General features: G+C 43.8%; 1 protein-coding gene across 1 annotated transcript in view; it reads left to right on the forward strand.

Moving 5' to 3' along the window:
• Positions 1-11,556: 11,556 nt before the first annotated feature.
• LOC145341256 (uncharacterized) overlaps positions 11,557-12,115 on the forward strand; it is a 294,802-nt gene continuing 294,243 nt past the window's right edge. The window contains exon 1 of the mRNA XM_080186183.1: positions 11,557-11,657. Within this exon, the coding sequence (XP_080042309.1) occupies positions 11,557-11,657 (101 nt within the window). The remainder of the gene's footprint in view (positions 11,658-12,115) is intronic.

Raw genomic sequence — 12,115 nt, forward strand, 5'->3', positions numbered from 1 at the left:
GTAAATATTGTAAGTGTGAAAGGTGTTGCCAAAGAGCCCTTGGTGAGTTGCTGATCTTGTGTATGGTGCATGTTGCAGCTATGTTTTCTTCATTCATTCGTGGGACATGAGCATCGCTGGCTGGCAAGCATTTATTGCTTATCCCTGGCAGCCCTTGAGAAGTTGGCAGAGAGTTGCCTTTTTGAATTTCTACAGTCCACATGCTGTGGGTTGCCCGACAATGCCAATCAGAAGAGAATTCCAGGAGTCTGACCCAGCGACTGTGGAGGAATTTGATTTGGTTTGATTTGATTTATTTTTGTCGCATGTATTAACATACAGTGAAAAGTATTGTTTCTTGTGCGCTATACAGGCAAAATCTACTGTTCATAAAGAAGGAAATGAGAGCATTTCGAATGTAGTGTTACAGTCATAGTTAGCATGTAGAGAATGATCAACTTAATGCAAGGTAAATCTATTCAAAAGACTGACAGCAGCAGGGTAGAAGTTGCTCTTGAGTCGGTTGGTACATGACCGCAGACTTTTGTATATTTTTCCTGAAGGAAGAAGGTGGAAGAGAGAATGCCCAAGGTGCGTGAGGTCCTTAATTATGCTGGCTGCTTTTCTAAAACAGCAGGAAGTGCAGACAGTGTCAAGAAGGTGGAAGAGAGAATGTCCAAGGTACATGGGGTCCTTAATTATGCTGGCAGCTTTGCCAAGGCAGTGGGAAGTATAGATAGAGTCAGTGGATGGGAGGCTGGTTTGCGTGATTGATTGGGCTACATTCATGGCCTGTTGTAGTTCCTTGCAGTCTTGGGCAGAGCAGGAGACATACCAAGCTGTGATACAACCAGAAAGAATGCTTTCTATGATGCATCTGTAAAAGTTGATGAGAGTTGTAAGCTGACATGCCAAATTTCCTTAGCCTTTTGAGAAAGTAGAGGCATTGGTAGTCTTTCTTAACTATAGTGTCAGCACGGGGAGATCAGGACAAATTGTTGGTGATCTGGACACCTAAAAACTTGAAGCTCTCGACCCTTTCTACTTCATTCCCGTTGATGTAGACAGGGGCATATTCTTTTTTATGCTTCGTGAAGTCGATGACAATCTCCTTCGTTTTGTTGACATTGACGGAGAGTCAGGATGATAAGTGATTTCTGGTGATTTCTAAGTCAGGATGATGAGTGGCTTGGAGGGGAACTTGCAGGTGATGGTGTTCTCATGTATCTACTACCCTTGTACTTTTAGATGGAAGTAGCTGTTGGGTTTGGAAAGTGCTGCCTTAGGACCTTTGGTGAATTGCTGCAGTACATCTTGTAGATAGTGCACTTGTTACTATTGAGCATTGGTATGGTGGGAATGGATGTTTGTCAATGTGGTGCCAATCAAATGGGCTGCTTTGTCCTGGATAGTAAACTTTGACTGCTGTTGGAGTTGCACCCATTCAGCCAAGTGGGAAGTATTCCATCACACTCCTGACTTGTACCTTGTAGCTGGTGGACAGGCTTTGGGAAGTCAGGAGGTAAGTTTCTTGCCACAGTATTCCTAGTCTCTGACCTGCTCTTGTAGCCACTGTGGTTATGTGATGAGTCCCAGTTGAGTTTTTGGTCAATGCTAACCCCAAGGATGTTGACAGTAGCGGATTCAGTGATGGTAACATCATTGAATGTCAAGGGACGGTGGTTAGAGTGCCTGTTATTAGTGATGATCATTGTTTGGCATTTGTGTGCCACAAATATTCCTTGCCACTTCTCAGCCTAAGCCTGGTTATTGTCTGGATCCTGTTGTATTTGAACCCAGACAGCTTCAGCATCTGAGAGAAATTTGGCACATCTGCTATGATTCTCACCAACTTTTACAGATGCACCATAGAGATCATTCTTTCTGGCTGTATCACAGCTTGGTATGGTTCCTGCTCTGCCCGAGAGCGTGAGGAACTACAAAGGATTGTGAAGCAAGCCCAGTCCACCACGCAAAGAAGCCTTCCATCTATTGACATTGTCTGAACTTACTGCAGTTTTAGAAAAGCAGCCAGCATAATCAAGGATCCCATGCACCCTGGACATACTCTCTTCCATCTTCTCCTGCCGGGAAAAATATACAAAAGCCTGAGATCGTGTACCAACGACTTAATAACAGCTTCTTCCCTGCTGCCATCAGTCTTTTGAATGAACCTACTTTGTACTAAGTTGATCTTTCTCTGCAGCCTAGTTATGACAGTACATTCGACATTACTTTCTGTACCCTCTCGTTTCCTTCTCTATGAATGGTATGCTTTTTTTACATTGTGCAAGAAACAATACTTCTCACTGTATCCTAATATATGTGACAATAATAAATCAAATCAAATCGTATCAACTTAAATCAAAGGTGTCGCAAATAGTGCTGAATGTTGTGTAATCATCATATGTTACACCAAAGATGGAGAGAGTCAATGTTTCAGGTCATACATATGTGGCCAATCAAGTAGGCGGCCTTGTTTTGAATGGTTTGAGTTTTGATGGAGTCGCATTCATCCAGGCAGTGGGGATAATTCCATCATACTCTTGACTTCTGCTTTGTGGATGGTGGACAGGATTTGGGGAGTCAGGAAGCAAGTCATTCATCATGGAATACTCAGCCTTTCACCTGCTCTTGGAGCCACAGTGATGGCTAGTCCGGTTAAGTTTCTAGTCACCGGTATGCCCCAGGGTCTTGACAATATGCAGTTCAAGAATGATAATATCTTTGAATGACAAGGGTTAAATTCTCTCTTGTCTGCTTTGGTCATTGCCTTGCAGTTACATGGTATGAATGTTACTTGCCACTCATTGTCCCAAATCAGCATGTTATTTAGGTTTGGCTTCATGTTGGCATGGCTCCTTCATTCAGGACCTGATAAGTTACAAATTAAATTTGGAGACACAAAGAAAACATATAAATCGGAGCGGAACAAGGCCATTCAGCCCCTTCAGCCTGTTCCGCCATTTAATGCTTGACCCTCTATTTCAATGCCATACTCTACCCATACCTCATAATGTCTTTAATGTAAAGAAATCTAACTATTTCCTTCTTAAATATATTCAGTGACTTGGCTGAACAGCCTTCGGTTGTAGAGAATTCCACATGTTCAATACCCTCTGAATAGAAACATATGCCGGCATCTTACCACTGTTCACACCAGTGGGATCTTTCATCCTGCCGCACTGAATGGAGATTTGGCTGGCGATCAAATTCTCTGACTTCACAGTAGCGGGTGCATGGCATGAATGGCAGGTAAGATCGCGCTCATAGACTTTAATTTCACGCCTATTTAAATAAATGGCTCAAAACACATGGGGTTTCGGCCTGCAATTGCCTGGCCAGCACTTCAAATGTTGCTTGTGTGTGACTGAGAAATTTGGTTCTATAAACCGAAGCATAGTCCCTCACAGAATTTGCACACAAAAACAAATAATTTTTCCAGCTGACCTGCGTCAGTGTTTATGACATCTAAAATCACCAGGTGTTGAACCAGTCAACAAAAAACAGTGCCGATTTTGCTATTCAATTTCTCTCTTTCCCTCAGAGGAAGTGTTTGCCTTACTGGATGGTCCAATCTGAAGTCAGGGCTTTACCAGATGATCTCAGAATGAAAGCTCTTTCAGCACATTCCACACAGGCCTTTCCAACATCAACAAAGATTGAATTATCACCAAAAACTGTACATACCCTCCATACCATGTAACATTTCTTCACTGAGAGAACAGAGGGACCCAAACTGTGCAGTCTATTCATATTCCTTGCTAAAACATTGCTTGTCTGCAAATGTAATATTTAATTTGCTCCTATCCTTGAAAAAAATTCTCTAATTTGAATCTGTTCTCAATGTGTGATGGGACTGTGCACGTGTTAATTGATATGGTAGTTGAGTAATTGACTTTGTCTCTGTCATTCTTTTAAGCTGACAGTTGGGAGGAGCCCAAGAATAAGATGGAGCAAATTGCCACCCATTTACATTTCTCCTCTGTACAAAAATATTTCGGTACTGCGAGGTGCCCATCCTGTGGAGAAACTCATGGTTCGCTTGTTACCATTCCATCGTACATTGAGCTTCAACTTGTTTCTCTCCTCTATACTTATATATTCCAGAATCAGCATGAGCCAGGGTTCATGTTCCACTTGTCAACAAAACAATCCCTCTGCTCCGAAAGCTCCAGATGCCACATATTGTACAAGTACTCAGGGGACACAGGCAGAAGTATGTAAACAGAGGTATTAATTTCCACACATACCAGTCTTTAAATAAGCATTACTCTTTATTTTCTTAAGGTATTTATATTAAGTTTTCCATTTCTTTTTTGTTTTCCCGCTGCATACATAATGTAACGACTTGTTATCAGGCTTTTCCCAATTATACTATTCATCCAAGCAATGGAGTATGTATGAGAATGGGCCACAATGCCTCTGTGGGTGATTTTCCTTCTCAATCAGTGCTGAAGTATATGGATTATTTTCTTCATCTGCTCATAACAGCAGAACTAAAATCGTTTATTCATCATGTGTTGGTGTTTTACTTTGCTGGTCACCAATGGTGGTTTGGAAGGATGGAGGGCACATGGCAAGTCAGGAATTGGGGAGTTGAGGTGTAGAATCAAAGAATAGTACAGTACACAGGATGCCATTCAGTCCATTATGCCTATGCTAGCTCTTGTGCTAAATTTTCACCAGGAACAGAAAGGAGGCAAATAGGACCTGAAAATATAGGCACCAGCCAGCAAGTCAGTTTTCAATGCCATTTCTGGCTCCCTACATCTTCCAGCACAGAGGATCCATTCAGAAGTCTGACTGCAGCAGGGAAGAAGCTGTTGTTGAGTTGATTGGTACGTGACCTCAGACTTTTGTATCTTTTTCCCAAAGGAAGAAGGTAGAAGAGAGAATGCCCAGGGTATGTTGTGTCCTTAATTATGCTGGCTACTTTGCTGAGGCAGCGGGAAGTGTAGACAGAGTTAATGGATGGGAGGCTGGCTTGCGTGATGGATTCGGCTACATTCACGACCTTTTGTAGTTGCTTGCAGCCTTGGGCAGAGCAGGAGTCATACCAAGCTGTGATACAACCAGAAACAATGCTTTCTATGGTGCATCTGTAAAAGTTTGTGAGAGTTGTAGCTGGCATGCCAAATTTTCTTAGTCTTCTGAACAAGTAGAAGCATTGGTGGGCTTTCTTAACTGTAGGGACCAGGTTATTGATGATCTGGACACCTAAAAACTTGAAGCTCTCAACCCTTTCTACTTCATTCCCATTGATGTTGACAAGGACATGTTCTCCTTCACCCTTCCTGAAGTCAATGACAATCTCCTTCGTTTTGTTGACAATGAGGGAGAGATTATTGTTGCTGTGCCAGTTCACCAGATTCTCTATCTTGTCCCTGCACTCTATCTTGTCATTGTTTCACATCTGACCTACTACAGTGATGCATCAGCAACTTTGAAAATTGAATTGGAGGGGAATTTGGCCGCACAGTCATAGGTGTGTAAGGAGTATAGTAGGGGACTGAGAACACAGCCTTGTGGGGCTATTGAGGATGATCGTGGAGGAGGTGTTGTTGCCTATTCTTACTGATTGTAGTCTGTGAGTTAGGAAATTCAGGATCCAATTGCAGATGGGGGTGCCGAGACCCAGGCCACTGAGTTTGGAGATGAGTTTAGTGAGAATAATATTGTTGAAGGCTGAGCTGTAGTCAACAAATAGGAGCCTGACATAGGTGTCCTTGTCATCTAGGTGTTCGAGGGTTGAGTGCAGGGCCAGCCAAACTGTAGTGGATCCAAGGGAGGCTGGAATTGATTCGTGCCATGACTAACCTTTCGAAGCATTTCATAATGATGGATGTCAGAGCCACCAGCTGATAGTCACTCAGGCACACTGCTTGGGATGATGGTTGTCTTCTTGAAGCAAATAGGGACCTCAGATTGTTGTAAAGAGAGGTTGAAGATGTCTATGAATACTTTCGCCAGTTGATCCACGCAGGATCTGAGCGCACATTGGGGTATCCCATTCGGGCCTGTTGCTTTCCGTGGGTTGACCATCAAGAACGCTGCTCTGACATCTGCAATGGTGACTACAGATATATGTTCATCCATGCTTTTGCTGATCTCTTGCTCAAAACGGGCATAAAATACATTAAGCTCATCAGGGAAGGGTGTGTTGGAGCTGGCAATTTCATCTTGCCTTCATCTTGTAGCCTGTTATGTCTTGCACACCTTGCCATTATCGGTGGGGACGGTACGGCAAGCCTGGGACTCTAGCTAGCTTGGTCCAGTATTGTCTTTTGGCATCTTTGATGAGTCTCCTTAGATCGTGTCTGGCTCTCTTGTATAGGTCAATGTCAGCTGACTTGAATGCCTCAGACCTGGACTTGAGCAAGCAGTGGATACCCCTGTTTATCCATGGTTTCTGATTAGGGAACATACAGATTTGCTTTTTTGGCACACTAAATTACTTCTTTGTGCCCCAAGACATGTAGGTAAGGATATAAGTGGGGTAAATATGTGGGGTTATGCGGATAGGGCCTGTGTAAGATAAAAAATGGGCTCGCGCAGATTTGATGGGGCAAGTGGCCTCTTTCCATACTGCAGTGATTCTATGATTCTATACACAAGGCCGACTATTTCTGCCATTGGAGACATGGCTGGGAATCTGGGACAACACAGTAAAAAGTCTGACAACACCAGGTTTCAGTCCAACCGATTTATTTGATAGTAAATTCACTAGCTTTCGGGTTAGCCCCTTCGTCAGGTGAATGGAGAGTTCTGGCCTCAGACAGAGCATATAAAGCACAGACAGTTTACAGATTACTGATTAGAATGCACCTAACCTGCTGTTCAAGTCTTAAAGTGGCTAACAATGTGTGTGGAAGGAGCACTGATCACAGGCTAAAGAGATGTGTCGACGGCAAATTCTGTCAGTGTAGTCTGTGTTATAGGTTGCCCTGAGTGAGTTTGTGATCTGTAGTCCTTTTGGTATCTTGTCTGCTTTCTTGCATCTCTGTAAAAACTTGATGTCTGTGTCGAAATGTAATCTGTAAATTATCTGTGCTTTATATGCTCTGTCTGAGGCCAGAACTCTCCATTCACCTGACAAAGGGGCTAACCCGAAAGCTAGTGAATTTACTATCAAATAAATCGGTTGGACTGAAACCTGGTGTTGTCAGACTTTTTACTGTGTTTACCCCAGTCCAACGCCGGCATACCCACATCATGAATACTATCGACATCGCAAACTGCTGGATCCAAGTGGAGAGGATCTCCAAGAAGATTGCGCATATCGACACAGACATCAAGTTTTTATAGAGATTCAAGAAAGCAGACAAGATACCAAAAGGACTACAGATCACAAACCCACTCAGGGCAACCTATAACACAGACAATGCTGAGAGACTTTGCCGTCGACACATCTCTTTAACCTGTGATCAGTGCTCGTTCCACACACATTGTTAGCCACTTTAAGACTTGAACAGCAGGTTAGGTGTAAAGATTCGCATTCTAATCAGTAATCTGTAAACTATCTGTGCTTTATATGCTCTGTCTGAGGCCAGAACTCTCCACTTACCTGACGAAGGGGCTAACCCGAAAGCTAGTGAATTTACTATCAAATAAATCGGTTGGACTGAAACCTGGTGTTGTCAGACTTTTTACTGTGTTTACCCCAGTCCAACGCCGGCATATCCACATCGGAATCTGGGCCCAGTGATGGTGGGAGGCAACACCTTTTGTGGGAATGGCAGAAACTGAGCAGCAGGAGAGCTGGGGAGAGAAGGGACGCTGGAAGGCCAAACCCTCAACACAAGATCAAAGGTTGAAGATGGAGGTACCAGGAGGTGAGTGAGGCTTGGTGCTGCAGGCTAGTTTTTATGTATTTGCCAGGGTGAGGGGGCTGGAGTACAGACTGAGTGGTCCGCCTGCTCTTCCCCTCCCTTATCCCCACCCTATTTCTCAGTTTGACCAATCAAGCACGGATGGTCAATTAGTCACCATCTGGTAGGAAGGAGGCCGATTGGAGGTGCAAAGTGAGGCTCAGCATCTAATTAGGTCTGTATTCAGTGTACTCATGTACCACAGGGTAATGGGCGAACAGGAATTCAATCATGGTTCCAAATTTAAAGATTGCTGGGTCTCTGAATGACTCTTTATTTTTCATTGATGGCACAGAAAAGCTCACAAAGGTGTTAAAACCAACCGATGCAGTGTCTCCTACACCAGCAGAATCTGCTACTACATTCAGCATTGGTTCAGGTGGCAGGCCTGTTCCTCTGCCCTTGTGCCACCTTGTCACAGCTGCTGGAAACCACTCCCAATAATATACATACTGCGCCTAAAAAACGCAGCAGCAATTTGTCGCAGATTCTTACAGTACAATCCGGTTTGAAAATAAGGACTGTGGGCACAGCCCATTCAGAGAACTGTAGGGATTTAAGAACACCTAAATCTTCCAATCTCCTATCTGATGATGAACTGCGTAAGGGCTGAAAAAGTTTTGGCTATGCTCGCGCTTCAAATAAATTTTGGTCTTATCCCGTTTATTCATCTTGGTTCCTTTCGAAAGACTGCAGAGTTTTTGTACTGTAACTCTTGGAAATCTCCATCCTGAATGTTTAATATTTCCACCCAGTCTAATTTTATCTGCTCCATCCAATCCCGACCCATGAGATCGCTAGAACAGATAGTCGTGCTGTTTGGTTTCTTTAAGATACTTTAACTGTGATCGACCTTATTGTCTTCAGCAACTCTCCTGTATACGTAGACAAAATAGCTCCTGAATCACTCATTCTCAAGAGTTGCAGACCTTTTTGAATACTTCAGGATACTTGCTTCTCTATGTCTGTGGTCGTGGCTCCTCTTTCAACCTACATTTTATGAGATCTGCCACTGACCATCAAGGCTATTTCTATAGGAAGCAGCTTATTGCGTTGGACCTGGTTTAAGTTTTATGCTTTGGATCCTCTGTCAGGCTCCTCATCCAGTTTTTTAACCAAACTAAACTAACCATCATTTTTTTTGCGTGTTTTGTCCTGACTGCTTCATCCAAGTTTGTAAATGACCCTTCCCTCCCACACTGAAAACAAGCTTCCACCCTTAGTGCTGTACACCCCTTCTCAGACTCATCTGCGCCCTCATCCAGGCTGTTTCTGGCAGTAGCCGTTTCCCATCACCTGGTGGGGCACGCCTTGTAATTCGCTTATACCCTGCTCAGTATATTCAGTCTGCTGGGCCATTTCCACAGCTTACTCTAAAGAGATTTGAGACTCAGCCAGTAACTTTTTCTGTATTGTGAGGCTGTTTATCCCACCAACCAAACGGTCTCTTAACATTTCCCCTAAAGCTGTGCCGAATTCGCAGTGCTCTGCTAGCCCTCTCAATCTAGCCACAAAACCAGGAACGGTCTCCTCTGACTCCCGGAATGCAGAATGAAATTTATACCTTAGCATGATGATTTAAAGTGAGGGGGTTAAAAATGATTTTTGACCATTCTGACCATCTGGTCAAAATGGAGCATCAGGTGATGTTTAACTCTTCACTGGCTTGTAAGAATTTGGGCCACGCACTGTGGGTGTTTGTTTTTCCTCTGCCATGATCTCATCAGCTGCAAAGAAATACACAGCCTTTCAATAGATTGCCCCCAGTTTTCCACCTTTGGGTCAAACAGCTCAATCTTTGCATTGAAATGAATTTTTATATGGTGTATGTACCTGTCTGTCCGCAGCGTCAATGCTCACTTGCCTCCCCCTCCAGCTGCTCACTGTGATCTCCTGATGACTTACAAAGGTCTTCCTCACTGCTACTGGAGTAAATCTGAAGGCAATTCATTGTGGCTTCAAGCAATAATTGATTTATTAACAACAATATATATATACGTGTACAATCAAGGGTCGCTTTTCGCCCTGACTCCAACTGAGGTTCCTCCTCGAACCAGGGTGAGCGCCTTAATCCTGATTGGCTCAGCTTCCTGCGCAGAAATCCGGCCTGATCATGTGGCCCTCAAGGATCACCGCCTTAAAGGGGCCATTTACCACAGAGGGGTTTCTTTGTTCTCCAACCTGAGTAATCCCTTATCAATTCTTCAACGCTCTCTGAGATCAGTAGATTCACAGTCAGCTTCCATGCCTTCCTCCCAACCCTCTGGTCTTTTTGTAGGTGACAATTGACCAGTAGGAGGCAGTGATCAGATATTGGTTGTCATGACTGAGAACACTTGGGATAGGAACAAGAATCTAAGGGACATACAGCCCATCAGGCCTCAAACAGGTGCATTTGCACAGCACTCCATCTGCAGGATGGCTGAGGTATTGCACCACATGGTGACTTGCTGCTTCCATCAGGGGTCTGGACACGGGCGTTCAGTTTGCAGTCTGCCCTGTCAGATCATCCAGTCACATTGATGATGCAGTTGAAGTCTCTGCCTAGAATGACCAACCTGGATGAATCATTAACAGTGGGAGTTGCTGGAAAGCAGACAATGCTCACTATTTTGGGTTAGGGTGTACACACTGATTCACTGGAACAGAGTATTTTTGTACATAAGTGAGGAGGTGACCATCCAGTACCTCCTTAACTACAGAGGTGGTCACCTTTTCTCCCCTCAGCTGAATACCCAGGCCCGAGAAACAGGAATCGTTTCCTGTTGACCAGATTGGTGGCCTATGATATCCTTGTGACCATTGCCCATAACCGCTGAGGTGCAATACTCCACACTCCTGCAAAAACAGCATGGCAGGTTTGATAAAGGCAAAACACTGCAGATGCTAGAGTCTGAAACAAAAACAGAAAATGCTGGAAAATCTCAGCAGGTCTGACAGCATCTACTTGAGAGAATCGAGCCAACATTTCAAATCAGGATTCTGACAGGCTCAGACATAGAATGGACGTGAAGTCCTTCAGCTCCACAAACCAGTTTTCTTCCCAGATTTTGAGCCTTTTATACTAAAACAAAATTAGTAGGCACAGTTACGCTGTCACTCTGGTGGGGAAGGAACTCTTAGAGCTCGCAGAGGAATCATGGCACCCTTTCTGAAGTGTGCCCCGATCAGAACCCACCACTATGGAGGTATAGGGTTCTCTCCCCACCAATACCCTCCCCCCCTCCACCAACACTATCATTGCCATCATCCTCATACTCCCTAAATGCTCACATTTCCTCTCCCCACAAATAAATGAATCATCCCCACCATTGGGCATCCCACTTGGACCCATCCTTGGCACTGCTCCTTGGCACCCGTTCCAGGGCACTGCCTGGCCATGTCCCTCTCCCCTCGGGGCTATGCTTAGCCTTGCACCCCCAGGGGCGGTTCCCCTCGACTGGTTTACATTTGAAACAATCTGTCGATAACCTCACCGATACGATGTCACGTAGGTGGGGTATGACGGAAGTTGGTCCTGCTGTGTTCATCCCAAATGCACAGAAAGTGCAGAGTCAAAATCCTGTCCAGTGTCAGATATAGTCAATATATCCAAAGTCAAAAACCAATCTCTGTAAACCTTTCAGCAGAGAGACACACTTTTGTAGAGAGATGCCTGGGCCACAGGAATATCTGTGTTTTTATAACCTATCTAAAACTTATTAAGATGGATAAGTCTGAGGGTGGTGATGCAGCTGAAGGTAAAGCGTTGATTTCCCAATGGTTTGATCTGGTAGAAGAAGAACTGGAAAGGGAAAAGCTGACAAAGTGAGAACAACAAGTAAAATTAGAAAGAATTTGTAGCACAGAAACAGGCCATTCAGCCTATGATGGTATTTTTTGCCACCCCATTATGTGATGTGCAACCGGATCCCAGGAATACTGGCTTCACGTGAGATGAGAAAATGCTGGTATCAAGTACAGGAAATATGTATTTTATCAAAGAATCCAAGAGATTTTGGATTCAAAAAGGGAAGAATAACTCACAGAGCCAACTACTCATTACACAACTGCTACTTACATCACCACTAATTACCTGACCATCTTGTATGAAATAAATTAAAATTTTACTGAGCTTTCTCAGCTTTACTACCCTGTAATGACTACAACTATGTCATTTCCATTTAAAACAAAATACAAAAAGTTTATGTGAGAAGTATGGCTGGTATCACTTTGCAATCCTTTACCAATGAGAACTGTATTTACAACTGTCATTTTGCTTTAAA

Source organism: Carcharhinus amblyrhynchos, chromosome 3, assembly GCF_965287045.1.
Source record: "Carcharhinus amblyrhynchos chromosome 3, sCarAmb.v2.hapA, whole genome shotgun sequence".
NCBI classification, from domain to species: domain Eukaryota; kingdom Metazoa; phylum Chordata; class Chondrichthyes; order Carcharhiniformes; family Carcharhinidae; genus Carcharhinus; species Carcharhinus amblyrhynchos.